We start from the raw sequence: 14941 nt of genomic DNA on the forward strand, positions 1-14941 counted from the left end.
CTGGCAATCGGGTAAATACAAATCCACTCTATGTCTTGTTTAAATGCATCTCTCTGCATATGTTTATCATGTTAATTTACATCACAGTGAACGTGTTATGGCTAGTATTTTTCGGTGATAGCATTGGAGAATTGTTATTTTAAACTGTGTTATATTGGATCAGGTAAAAGTGAGAAGTATATAAAAATTCTATGAATTTAATTGACTGTTGCACTTACAAAGGTAATATTTACCGCATAGGCAAAACCAACAACAATCAAATGAACACATTAAAAAGACTAGCAAAGTAGGCTTATGCAATTGGAAAATAACAATATATAGAAGAATAAGGAGGTTAACATTATATAATAATGTTTCAAAGCAGAGTGTCACCATGTTCATACTTCAATATTTCCTGATGGTACATAGTGAAATTAAGATGTAATAACTTAAATTTTCAGTTTTGTAAATACTATAGTACATAGCTTCTGAGGGAGTTAAATCTAACCAAATAATTGAATGCTATGAATAGTATTCATTTTCAAAAAACATTCCACTACAGCAAAACGTATCATACTGTGAAATTAACTACAGAATAATGTTCAGAACTTGTCTTTTTTCTCAAGGTCAATGTATTCCCCTGCAGGATGTTTTTGTTTTTTGGAGGCCTTGACAAGTCCATACACCAAGAGGATAACAGTGACGGCAGCAATAATAGAGAGACTGAAGAGGACATTAAGAGCAAGTTCAGCATCAGAAACAGACACTTCCAAACCCAAGAAGCTGATCGACAGTTCCTCAACAGGTGGAGGTATAGTAGTAATTCCTGTAAAAAAAAGAAGAAAATTATTTTTCAGATAGATAGATAGATAGATAGATAGATAGATAGATAGATAGATAGATAGATAGATGAGCATATAGATGGGTGATTAAACAGACAGACAGACTGACAGATGAATAAGATGATGGATTGAAGGAAGGATGATGGATGAATAGATTTATGAATGAATAAGCAGATAGATGGATGGTCAGAAATATGGATGGATTAACGGATGGATAGACAGACAGGAAGATAGATGAATGGATAGATGGATAGAAAGATGGATGGATGGATAGACAGAGAGACAGATGATAGATAGATAGATAGATAGATAGATAGATAGATAGATAGATAGATAGATAGATAGATAGATAGATAGATAGATAGATAGATAGATAGATGGAAAAATGGAATTATGGACAGACAGATAGGTAGACAGGCAAATGAATGAATGAATAAATGAATGAATGAATGAATGAATGAATGAATGAATGAATGAATGAATGAATGAATGAATGAATGAGCAGATAGATGGAATGTCAGAAAGATGGATGGATTGACAGATGGATAGAAAGACAGAAAGATAGATAAATGGATAGTTGAAAAGATGGTTTGATGGACAGATAGAGAGATGGATAGATGAACGGATGATGGATGGATGAGTGGATAGAGAGATGTATGGGTGGATGGAAGAATTCATGGATAGATAGATAGATAGATAGATAGATAGATAGATAGATAGATAGATAGATAGATAGATAGATAGATAGATAGATAGATAGATAGATAGACAGATATAGAGATGGATGAATGAGCAGATAGATGGATGGTCAGAAAGATAGATGGATGGATGAAAGATAGATACCCGGAGTGTCGTCTTCAGGTTCATGGACCTGACATTTATGTGGACGTTCTTCTGGGCTTATGAAGCCATTGCAGTTGATTATAGTAGCATAGTTCCAAACAGATTTCTTAGGAATACGTGGTAAATTGGGATCTGATCGATTGACATAAAAGAGGCCAAATCTATCATCAAAACCTGTTGCCCATTCCAGATTGTCCATTAATGTCCAGGCAGCGTAACCACGGATGTCCACACCATCCAGCATATATGCTAAAGAATAAAATTTATTCAAGAGTTAACTGAAAATGATAACTGAAAATGAATGCTGTCTTAAATTACATCTCAAAGGGGAAAAAAATCTTTACCTTTCAGGGCCTGATTGATATAGTTATCATAGTAGTGGATTCGGGGGATGTCATTCAAATTGACTGGCCCTCGTTCTGACACCCCGTTTTCTGTAATGTAAATAGTATGGTCTCCATATTCCTCCTTAATGAAATTCAGAATCTTTCGGAATCCCACAGGAGTTACTTTCAGCCAAAAGGATCCGGAATCTAGCCATGTACGATCCGTAACAGTTCCTACACCTCTGAAATAGAAGGCAGTATTGTAATACGAATGCTTGTAAACCAAGCAAAGTGTGCCAGAAACAGTTACAACTAAAATGTTACCTGTCTGCATCATAGTGCTGGAGATCCTTGTAGTCAAAATTATAGGCTAAAACAGTGGTGTAGTGGTTGAATCCAAAATAATCATGAGTACCTTTAATTCTTGCTACTTCTTCTGGGGTAAATTCTGGAAGCCTGTCAAATGTAAAATGAAAATGTTAAGTCATTTAGAAGCATCCAAAGTCTTGAGAAAAATAATATCCATATTTACCTTGATTTAGGTAGGCCAGCTGCCAGACTTCTTTCTCGAACAATATCCTTCATTAAATCACTGTAATCTCCATTGAACACTGGATGAGCAAACCAACCAAGCTGAAACTGTTTAGAGGGACAAAAAAGCAGTGGTACATTATCAAAAACTATAGAATACACAAGACGTGTAACTTGTATAGTTTTTCATAGGGAAGAATGTAACAGTCAATATGGCTGTTCTAGTGAAGAAAGCCTCGTCTTTTAGTAAAGGAGCCAATCATTGATCACAGGGCGCCTCCCTCATAGAATTGTCAGTCTATAGCACAGGTGTCAAAGCCAGTTCCTGGAGGGCTGCAGCTCTGCACAGTTTAGTTCCAACCCTGCCTCAACACACTTACCTGTAGGTTTCAAACATGCCTGAAGGACTCAACTAGTTTGATCAGGTGTGTTTAATTAAAGTTGAAACTTAACTGTGGAGAGCTGCAGCCCTTAAGGAATTGGCTTAGACACATGTGCTATAAACTGACAATTTACTGGGGGAGGGCCCTGGTCCAGACTTGTGTTTTAACGACAGTTTCTGCAGCTTCATTGTTAGCTTGTAAAGGGAGCCTCGTCTTTTAGTAAAGGAGCCAATAATTGATCACTATAGATCACAGGTGTCAAAGCTAGTTCCTGGAGGGCCGCAGCTCTGCACAGTTTAGTTCAAACCCTGCTTCAACACACATAAGCTGCAGTCACATTGTACTTTTCTCCCCATAGACTTCCATTAATACGCACGTTAATGCGTCAGACTGGAAATGCAAGCTCGTGCGACAAGTTTCGCAGTTCGCTGTGTTATAGAGTTCAAGCTTGGTGAACTCTGACCTGTGAAATCGCATCACTTCACTGTGTGAGACCAATCAAGGATAAAAACACGACCTCTGGACAGAAATGTAAAATATGGACCAATCTCTCGCTTTTTTAAGTATCTAATCATCTTGTTTAATCCCACCTTTTTTCACAGTGCCGTACGACAGAATTTCGCACGCTTAAACTCAAGTGTGACCGCAGCTTTACCGGTAGGTTTCAAACAAGCCTGAAGGACTTAAATAGTTTGATCAGGTGTGTTTAATTAGGATTGAAACTAAACTGTGCAGAGCTCCGGCCTTACAGGAACTAGCTTTGACACCTGTGCTATAGACTGACAATTCCCTGGAGCAGGGGACTGGCCAGACTCGTGCTTTGATGACTTGTGTTTCTGCAGCTTCATTGTTATGAACCTTCCTGGGGTCAACAAGTATGCTGGAATCAGCAAATACTTGCCTCAAAGATATAAGAAATGTAGGTAAAGCTTGAAATTTCTACTTTTAAAAAAAATGTAATCTTTATGAATTATACGCAAGGTAAAGTCTGTCCTATGTGACCTCATGAATTCCTGCTTCCACCATTCAAATGCAACTTGAACACCCACAAACATGTCACTGTCATTTTGGGAAAAGATTTGCCATCAGGATTAAGTTGCAGAAGAAGAAGCAATTGGATGAGGCATTATTCATGTATAACACATTCTTACAGTTGTAAATAGCTTGATTGAAAGATGATGTACGAGCGTGTCCTCCAGAAACTGATATAAAGGAGGTTGGTGTCGGGATCACATTCCTTTAAAGCGCGATTGCGTATTAGCTTGGGCAACCTGAATTTTTAAAATTTGATTTGAATGTTTAGAAATGAAGTTGTGAAGACAGTTGTTGTTGAATTTTATTGGTGATTACAAAAAGGAAATTTAATCATAAGGTTGACAAAGGGTTTTGGTGAGATGATGTTTCCCCGTTCAAGGAAATGATGCTTCCTCATTCAAGGCACTTGCAGTTGTATGTCCGAGAGGCATTTCATAAATGGCCAACGAGTGAAATGACTTAACTTTGGCATTACATATGTACATATTTAAAGACATATTCATGAAACGTTGATGTAGAAATTGCATAACAACAAAACTATACCTGAACCACACGCCTGGCAGCATCTACGTCTTCCTGTTTGTATGGATTTCTTGGTTCAGCCCAGTCAGAGTTTATAGTGATGCCAACAATCCCACCGTGCTTTGCACGATACTTATCATTATACAGATGCCAGGCCTCAGCATGAGCCTTAATAAGGTTGTGTGCCACAATATATGGCGCAGTGCCTGGTCTGAAAGTTATACCTAAACAGAACAGCCATTGCATTACTAACTATTAACAGTGATGAGCTAAGCATATTTTGTATGTGGAAAAGGTTTCTTTTTAATGAGAATTATACCTGGTGCTGCACTTCCATAGCCATGTCCAACCATTGCAACATTGTAGGGTTCATTTATAGTAATCCAAAACTCTACTTTGTCTCCTAGACTGTTAAATACAACATCAGCATAGTCTTTAAATCTATCAACAATAGTGTCATTCTCCCAGCCACCGACATCCTGGAGAGCTTGTGGCAGATCCCAGTGGTACAGAGTCACCTACCAGTTCAAGTTGATCAACAGACTGTTAGAAATGAGTGAAATATTTGTCTATATTTCTATTGTGTTATGAAATAGTTTACCTGTGGCTTGATATTGGCTGCCAAGAGAACATCTATCAGTCTGTGATAGTAGTTGAGCCCAGCCTCATTTATTTTTCTGTTTGTTCCATCTGGCAGAATTCTGGGCCATGAAATAGAAAATCGATAGTGGTTGACCCTCAGTGTTTTGAGATTATCGATATCCTCTTCGATCTTGTTGTAGCTGTCACAGGCAATGTCACCATTTTCATCTTGGGATATCTTTAAAGAAGTGTGTGCAAATTTGTCCCAAATGCTTAGGCCTTTTCCATCAGCTCTCCAGGCGCCCTCTATCTGCGGTGATGTAGCATTGCATACAATATTTTCTCTTTATCTCTGAGCAAGTACATGATAATGATTCTAAATACAAATCGAATTGTACCTGATATGCAGCGGTTGCTGTGCTCCATACAAATCCCTCTCGGAAATGTCCATATAGCATTTTTTCCTCCACGGGCATTGGAAAGCCATTATTTCTCATTATATCAAAGTAGAGGTGAGCTGAGCGCTTTGGGGTTCTTGGTCGACTTGAATGCTTAAAGTCCACATGGTGAAGTCCATAGCCAACATTGTAGCCATTTAGCCACTCAAAGGAGTCCATGAGAGAACTAGCAATGTATCCTTTAACACGTACTCCATCCAAATTGTGTGCTAAAGTGAGAGCAAATATAAACGATTTACAGTTTGTCAATATTATACAATATATCTCTGACCCTGGGACACAAAACCAGTCTTATGTTGCAGGGGTAAATATTTGGCAGTTGTGTACAAATCTCAAAAATGTATGTTTATGATTGGTTTACATGAACAATGCAACTATACCTTTAAGAGCCTCATCAACATAGGTCTTCAAGTAGAATATTCTATCAGTGTCATCTGTCGTAATGGCAGTGCCTGTAGCTACACCATTTTCCGTAATATAAATCTCAGGATTTCCATACTCTTCTTTCAACCAAATGAGAAGTCTCCTGAGTCCCCAAGCAACAGCTTTCTGCTCACTAACAGCTGTATTTTCAGAGCCATCTGCCTTGTCCTTCTCAATATCCTGGTCAGTCTGATAGGATTCGATATTAAGTCTGCTGGTCACATGGCGCACGACTTTGGTAGTGTATGTGTTAATGCAGAATACATCAGCTGTTCCTTGGATAAAGGCTTTTTCTTGGTCAGTAAAATGAGGTAAGCGGGATTCCTTCAAGCCTTGCAGTTCACTCTTGTTGCCAACTTGCCACTTCATGGCTTCAGGGTAGTCACCATTTTTAAATATGGGGTGTGCAAACCAACCTAGTTGGAACTGAAGGGCTCGGTCTGCAGCCACAACCTCTCGAGGGATGTTGACATCCAGGGGTTCTGCCCATTCAGCATTCAGACTAATGGATACCAGACCACCTTGAGATGCCCTGTATTTCTCATCATATGTGTGATAAGCTTGTGCATGAGCTTTCAGGAGGTTGTGTGCAACCCTGTATGGAGCATCTCCTGGTTGCTTCACGTTAGGTGGAATCTGACCCAGCCCATATCCCAACCATGCAATCGTCTGGGGTTCATTAAAGGTGATCCAAAACTTCACCCTATCTCCAAATGTTGCATAGCAGAAGTCACAATATTCATTGAATAAGCCAATCATTTCAGTGTTGTCCCAATGGATGTTCTGTAAAGCCTGCGGCAGGTCCCAATGGTAGAGAGTCACCATGGGTGTGATATTATTTGCTATGAGACCATCTATGAGCCTGTTGTAGTAATCCACCCCCTTCTGGTTAAGGGAAGATTTATAGCCATTTGGAAAGATCCGAGACCATGACAATGAGAATCTGTAAGTCTTCACTTTTAGGGCCCTCAACATGTGTAGATCCTCATCTACTTTATTGTAGCTATCACATGCAACATCGCCATTGGCATTGTTTGGGATATTACCAGGTTTCTGAGTGAAAGTATCCCAAACACTTGGTCCTTTTCCATCTGCATTCCAGCCACCTTCAACTTGATAAGCTGAAGATGAGACACCCCACTGAAATCCCTCTGAAAATGTTCCATAGTGATAAAGCTGCCTCTCAAATTTGGTCTGAGGTGAAAACTTTTCCCAAACAACCTTGGATTTTGAAGGCACTTGAGATGGAGGCAAACTAGGGAGTCTTCTACTTTCGACTTGATTTCCATGGATTTGCATCTTAGGGCTTGCTGCAGTCTCAGCAAATCCATTTCTCTCAATCACCTTTGAGTAATAGTATGCTGATGCTTTAGGGGTTCTTGGCCTGTCAGGATCATCAAAGTTCACATAGTGCAAACCAAACCGTTGAGTGTAACCTGGAGGACCCTCATATCCATCCATTAGAGACTGGACTGTAAACCTCTGAACGACAACATCATCCAAATGTACAGCTGTTTAGACACAAAAAAGATAGTTAATATAATTTAAATAGTAAACTTGATTTTATTTTTAATGCCATACCATCATATCTTGCAATTTTCATGGCAGGTTAAAACATGATAGTAAAGACCAGGGGCCTAATGTACAAAGACTTGCGTGGAAATCTTACTAAAACATTGCGTACGCACAAAGCTGTAAATGTGCGTACGCAGAAAAAAATTCAGATGTATGAAACACTGCGTACGCCGAATCTCACGCATATTCTTTTGTACATCTGAATGAACGTGAAACTGAGCGCAACATGCACGAGCACAAAACCCCTCCCTGCCTCCTCCCTCGTATGAATATGCTAATGACTCTTCTTTGGCAAAACCCAACGAAAAAGCAATGGCAAAAGCAAGCAAAAAGAGAAACTTTGAACAGAATGTGAATTGGAGGTGCTGCTTTCGGAGGTAGACCGGAGAAAAGCGGTGTTATTTGCAAGTTTGTTCTCCGGAATTAACAGCAAAAGAAAAAAATAGAGTGGGAGAGTTTAGCTGATGCGGTTAACTCAGTTGGGTCTGAACATTGGACTGAGTGAATTAAAAAAGAAATAGTGTGGTTTATATCTGTAAAATGTTGCAACGCCCTTAACAGTCTTGAGCATCTTTCTTCTTTTTTCCCCCGCTACATATCAGATTTTGCCTACTATTTATCACGAGAAAGACAAGTAGGAATCATCAATAAGTTTGTGCATCATATTTTATTTGCACATTTATTAAATGGAAATGTTTCTGATTTACGCATGGAAATTCATCTTCAGTGTTTTTATAGCAATGTGCGTGCAGTAGATAGCTCAGATTACATTGGGAAAACAGGCGACCGCTGCAAATTGTGCTTTAATGTTTAGCTGGTCAACTGTATGGTATGGAAACCTTATATACAGGAATTTAACACAACTGCCTCTAGGAGTCGCCAATGGAAATAAAACAGACACGCACAAAAAATGTGCGTACGCCAGCTATAAAGCTGGCGTGGAGCTGTGCACATTCCCACGTTCAGTTCATTGTTAGTAAATCCAAACGTGAGAGATTCTGAGCGTGAAACCTGGCGTACGCAAAGTTTTTGTGCGTACGCAGCGTTGATACATGAGGCCCCTGTTTTTTTACCTTTCATTCTTACCTTTCATTGCTTCATTAATGTAAGCTTTGAGATAGTCAACACGCAGAGTGTCATTGATCCCGTCACCAGTATACTCAGTTGGCATTCCATTTCCTGTGATATAGATGGGCACCTTTGTGATAGATGTGTACTCTAAAAAGATGTAATACAATAACCGCCGGAGCCCCCATGGAACAGACTGGATCTGGTCAGAAGATGTAGTGGGCCATGTAGGGTCAATATGAGCCTGGAAGTCCCCAACATTATCTGGCCCTGCATCACAGCTAGTCAAATTCTCACTAATCAGTCGGGATGTTTGGTGGTTTAGTCCGAAGAAATCAGCTGTGCCTTGAATTCTTTGTTTCTCAGCCTCGGTGAAGACAGGGAGTCTTGCCAGGTCTTGGTCACACAATTTTTTCTTTTTCTCAATTTGCTCCCTCAGCACCGCTGGATAATCTCCATCTACAAATATTGGATGAGCAAACCAGCCCAGCATGAAGTTTAGATAACGCTCAGCTGCTGCTACATCCTGATCACTTGAGGGATCCCTCGGCTCTGCCCAATCTGAGTTCAGAGCAATGCCCACTTTTCCACCATACAGTTTCCTGTATTTATCATTATAAATATGCCAGGCTTCAGCATGAGATTTCAGAATATTGTGCGTCACCTGTAAATACCAGAAAGAAATTGGCATTATGTACAAAAAATTATACAATATTTGGTACTTCCTTATACTGACATACACACCTTGTAAGAGGCAGATACTGGGTCTTTAATGCTTGGAGGATATACGCCTGTTCCATATCCCAAATTGCTCACTACCCAAGGACTGCCAAAGGTGACCCATGTTTTGACCCTGTCTCCATAACGAGAGAAGCAGAAGTCAGAAAACTCTTTGAAAGCTTCAACAATGGAGTCATTAATCCAGCCTCCTGATTCCTGTAGAGCTTGGGGAAGGTCCCAGTGATGCAGGGTAACAGTGGGCTCGATTCCTGATTGCAGGAGTGTATTAATCATCTTATCATAATAAGCAGCCCCCTTTTCAACAAAACTTTCTTTGCGTCCAGTGGGAAAAATGCGAGCCCAAGAAATTGAGAACTGATAATTTGGTGCCATCATGCCTCTAAGAAGATACACATCATAGTCCACCTTGTGATAACTATCACAGCCCAAAATGGATTCGTTGACCCCGGCCTCATGGTTAAAACGGTCCCATATGGTTTCACCCTTCCCGTGTTCTGCTGATCCACCTTCGACTTTGAAACTCTCACTGGAGACGGACCATTCAAAATCAACTGGGAAGGAACCACTGAGGAACTGGTCCCGCTCAGCTTCAGTCTGAGTTTTGAATTTCTCCCAAACCTTCTGATATGAGAATGCAGAAGCTGATTTCTGATTGAAGACAGACATAGCATCTTCTTTCTGCAGACTAAAAGAGATCATACTTTTTGTATAACAGTAACTGTTGTATATGTGAAATAACAGTAAGTGTTCTAACTGTAAATATGTATGATTTTGATCTCAGAATTACCTTCTGGGTGTTTCTTCATAATCTAGCTTCTCAAAAACATGTGTGATGTCACAGCCTATGATTTTATAATCTTTGTTCTGTAAAACTGGCATTAATAAGAGTAGGTTAGCGACTGTTTTTTATTTTCATGAGCAGCAGCATTTGGATGCATTAGTTATGCTAACGCTTACCTCCAAGAACTACAGTAAGTGGCTGGAAATCATGTTCATATCCATCACAATCATTCACTGTCAGCTGATAAATAAGGAGGGACTTTTGACCGCTGACTATCTGCAAAGATTATCAAATACCATTTCAGTGTCCTTGAAAAATGTCATAATGCAATTTAAGCAGTATTTCAGTATTAAAAACCAGCTGAGTTATGAAGTCTTATGAAATCTTATGGCTAATTACTAGGTTGATCTATTGTGAAGATGATTATATAATCCTTGCTGGGCCAGATAAGCCACTTACCTGTACTTTTCTCAATTCCTCAGTAAGAGCTGTCTGCATTTTGCAGTTGAACTGCATGTGCACTGAGAGGAAATCCACATGTGTCTGAAAATGTGATAAGAGAAGTATTTGATAAACTACATAATATTAACCATTGACCAACAATGTACATGATAATCAGATTTAGCTTTTACCATAATTTTTGATCCCATTTGATAAATGGATGTAGCATGACTAGCTCTGATTCCAAGAGACAAACGAAGCCCTGAAAACCAAATAAGCATCATAATAAGTGACAGCCTAGTTGTACAAATTAACTACGCTATTGAAGTCAGATGCTATGTGAATATACCCTTTGAATACAATAATTCTATATCTTTTGAAATGTGTGTGTTGGTACAGCCTATTAAAGTTTTTTTTTTTTTTTTTTACACCCAGGAATAAAGGTTTAAACGCTGTCACTGGGAGCAAAAAGAAGTTTGAAAAGGCTGAGGTACGCTATACACACCTGCACTGCAGTAGTCTGGGTTGGGTCACCCTTTATTTTGATGGTCCGTTTGTTACATTGCATCTACATGTCAACTAATTCTCATTAGATTATAACTAGACTGTTAGGTTGGGGTTGGGGTTAGGGTTAGTGCTAGCTGACATGTACTTGCAAAGCATCTTATAGTCAGTTATATGTCTGTCGAAGGAGCAGTATCAACAGCTATTAAGCAGACAGTCTACTAATAGTCAAGTGGACCATCAAAATAAAGTGTTACCCAGGGTTGTAAAAGTGTTCATGTATACTCCTAATCACTACAATTTTGGCAGCTGGGATAGAATAAAAGTTTCATGAACATAAACAAACCGCCTTTTCTAGCCTTTCATACCTTTACTTTGTTTCTATTTGCTGCAAAAAGACACCAAATGGAACAATGTTTAGAACTTTAAAAGATGTGGCGCGACTTTCTGACAGAGTGATTGTACAGGTGGATTGATTCTGCTACTCTCTCCTCCAGTTTATTCATGTTGCTAACTCGATGTGGTTGTGGTTGATGTGGTTCTCCTGTTTGACCTGTATAAGTCTTTAAAACCTAAAATTATTTTACCAAAAATTTGCATTGGTGAGCTGTTTTGAACTGCCAAAAATGAACTCAAAACAAACTTTGTTTTAGCCATACTTTGTTACTCGATTTTGGCTGTTTGACGTTTGCCACAAATGCAAGCAGGATTTGCACCAGCATTTCTAATATGGGAGGCAGATATAACCAGGATACAGCCTCAAGTGTTACTAGCTGGTTAGCCTCTTGAGGCCAGGAGAGTGAAGTTTGATAACATAGCTCCTACTATCTGGCCACCATTGTCCACAAGTGTCACCCTTACTAGTCTAACCTCTCCACTACAAGCAGGATTCAAACCATTGTCTAGTTGTTGTTTCACTAGTGTGGTTTTTCTTCAAACTGTGCGAATTAAACTGAGCTCAGAACCTCCACCCTGCTGAAAAATCCAGCTTAAACCAGTCTAGGCTGGTTGGCTGGTTTTAGCTGGTTGACCAGGCTAGTTTTAGAGGGGTTTTGGCCACTTCCAGGCTGGTTTCCAGCCATTTCCAGCCTGGTCTTAGCTGGTCAGGCTGGGAGATGACCAGCTAAAACCAGCTTGACCAGCCTAGCCAAGCTGGGAGTCCAGTCAAAACCAGCTATATCCAGCTTAAACCAGGCTGGTCAAGCTGGTTTTAGCTGGATTTGGCTGGTAATTTTCCAGCCTGACCAGCTAAGGAAATGGCTGGAAACCAGCCTGGAAATGGCCAAAACCCATCTAAAACCAGGCTGGTCGACCAGCTAAAACTAGCCAACCAGCCTAAGCTGGTTTTAGCTGGATTTTTTAGCAGTGCAGAGTTACTGTTAGCCCTTGACAACTAATCCTTATTTGTTTTATGTACACACTGTCAAATATAAAGGTATGCGAGCTATCACTAGGGAAGTAACTTTTCAAAAGATACACATTTGTACCTGAGTCTCCATATTGATACATATTAGTACCTAAACAATGCAAAAGAGTACCTCATGACATTAAGTTTGAGATATCAATATGGACGCTTCAGGTAAAACGTGGACCTACTAAAAAGACACCAGCCCTAGTGATAGAGCTCATACCCACAGTTTATTTCTGCATAAGAGTTCATATATCTTACCTTTGAACTGTTGATGGCAGACTTTGTAAGCATTTTCATGGGACTGGAGAGCATTTTGAAGTTCTTCATGTTGTAGCTCATGCAGGTGGCTGAATGTGACGAACGTGTCAACGTGATCCCTAAATGTGCTGAACACAAATCCTGCATACTGCTCAAAAATCTGCACTAGCAATGGATTCCCCCAGCCTCCATATTTGGCTCTGAAGAGTTCTGGTACTGCAGAACGATGGAGAACCAGCAGAGGTTTGATGCCTGATTCAGTCAGCTGTTGTACAAGCGTCTTAAAGCACATCACAGTTTCTTCATGTGGCTGGTTGGCATCACCTGTAGGAAGAATATGAGACCAAGACAGGAGAACCTTGAAGTTGGTCACCCCTCTCCTTTGAAGGTACAAGAAGTAGTCTTTGGATTGTTGTGGCAGTGGACCTCTACAGTTAAACACATATTGTTCCTCTGAAGGTAAATTCTGGCTGGTGGTCAGAGGACCCGCAAGTAGCATGAACTCCTGTTCATCTGCATTAATGTAGCTCCAGAAAATAGCCAACACACCCAGAGAAAGAAATCCCCCTAGGATCTTCATCATGAGAGTGTTGCAAAGAAATGCAGTGCTCAAGGCTCTTTATAACCACTGCTAATCTTAGAAAGAGACATACCTATATCAGAGTCACAGGTCAACTCTAGTGGTACAATTTATGGTAGTCGTTAAGTTTTCATCATATAGACTCTGGACTAAGATAAGTTTGCTATAGAGTAAGAATAGTAGTCATTTAGAAACACTGGGCTGCAAATAACACTTTAACATTATATAGCCTCAAAACATTTTTTTCTCTCATTTCAACAGTTTGTTTATTAAAAATGTTTTACCTTTAAAGCAGTCCCTGCTGTCCGTTTGAATAAAGCTTGAAGTCATGCTTCATTAGAAGTTATTGTGATAAACAAAAGTTGTAATAAAATCAAGAGCGTAAGGGAAATTACAGAAGACAGCAATATATTCACCGTGCAAAACATTAAATCTTATCTAACAAACCGTCTGATAAAATCAATCTCAAAGTACTTTGTACTAGAGTGACATTAAGGTGGTTATGGTAGCTTATGGATGGATTAACAGGACACAATGTGTCAGCTTTTTAATGAAGCATTCAGTTGATCTGTAAGATTTTTTTTATTTAATACCTTTATTTGATGAATAGATAAATTGGGCTGGAATGAAAGGTAGAGTTGGTTGGCATAGTTATAGACATAGGAATGATAGACCCAAGTGATGTCATGTAAATGGAGAAGAGAAGCGGTCTTAGAAACAAGCTAGCATGAATATTGACAAATAAAATTGTGGTGTTACATCGCCATCCTGTGGATCATCCAGTGGGTTTGCCTTCAGTAGTGACATTTGCATTAAATTGATCTGAATTAAACTGAACTGATTTAAAATGTTGCATGGATGTTCAAGTGTGAAAAATGTAGCCACTAAGAGAATGTGGTCGGCTGAGTTCAATGTCAATTTCTAAAGTGAATTGTCACAGAGCATTTGAGCTTCTCTGTTTAAAGCAAATAAAACACCCTCTGTCACTTTCAGGCTCAATGTTGAGGGCACAGGGAGCCAAGAACAACATAAAGATAAATAACTGAGAGATCAGTCTCTGGCTTTTTTTCACTCTGGCCACTAGAGGGTGACAGCCCCCTCAGTCTAAAGCAGGTTCCAGTTCCAGCCCTGCTTCAACACACCCATCTGTATGCATCAAACAAGCCTAAAGCACTTAATTAGTTTGATCAGGTGTGTATAATTATGGTTATTTAGGGTTCCAGGAACCGAGTTTGACACCTGTGGTTTATAGCAGTGGTCTCAAACTTAATTCCTGGAGGGTCACAGCTCTGCACAATTTAGCTCCAACCACCTCTGACTCTCCCCTGCTTAATAGTCTCTAGTTTAATAGACTTGAACACCTTGATTAGTAGGATCAGCTTGGTTTGATCAAACTGTGCAGAGCTGCGGCCTTTCAGAAATCGAGTTTAAGACCTATAGCCTATAGCAGTGGTTCTCAAACTTTTTTCATCAAGTACCACCTTAGAAAAAATTTGTCTCTCCAAGTACCACCAAAACGAGTAGTATTGAAATACAGTAGCGTAGTAGGCCCAGTAAAGCAGCTACAACTGCACAGTTAGAAAGATCATGGCAGATTACCTCAGAAATATAGGCTATATGTCATATATGGCATATTATATACATCATTTTTGGTAAAC

The 14941-nt window shown here is 39.6% G+C and overlaps 1 protein-coding gene across 2 annotated transcripts; it reads right to left on the reverse strand.

Annotated features, from left to right (window-relative positions):
• Positions 1-181: 181 nt before the first annotated feature.
• On the reverse strand, positions 182-13554 carry LOC559107 (lactase/phlorizin hydrolase). 2 transcript variants are annotated; one of them, XM_087268412.1, is made up of 17 exons: positions 12704-13554; positions 10722-10792; positions 10549-10632; positions 10266-10365; positions 10096-10180; positions 9312-9993; positions 8586-9231; positions 5882-7435; positions 5442-5710; positions 5063-5353; positions 4781-4979; positions 4483-4685; positions 2523-2629; positions 2315-2446; positions 2009-2232; positions 1665-1913; positions 182-805 (listed from the first exon to the last, which is right to left on the reverse strand). In XM_087268412.1, exons 1-17 carry the CDS (start codon positions 13284-13286, stop codon positions 582-584), a joined length of 5703 nt encoding a protein of 1900 aa, XP_087124538.1. In that variant the 5' UTR covers positions 13287-13554; the 3' UTR covers positions 182-581. The 2 variants fall into 2 exon arrangements, with proteins under 2 accessions (XP_087124538.1, XP_087124540.1); XM_087268414.1 differs by having other exon boundaries at positions 4781-4974; positions 5058-5353; positions 12704-13339.
• Positions 13555-14941: the final 1387 nt, after the last annotated feature.

The sequence above is a fragment of the Danio rerio genome, chromosome 9, assembly GCF_052040795.2.
Source record: "Danio rerio strain M-AB ecotype USA chromosome 9, GRCz13ab, whole genome shotgun sequence".
Classification (NCBI taxonomy): domain Eukaryota; kingdom Metazoa; phylum Chordata; class Actinopteri; order Cypriniformes; family Danionidae; genus Danio; species Danio rerio.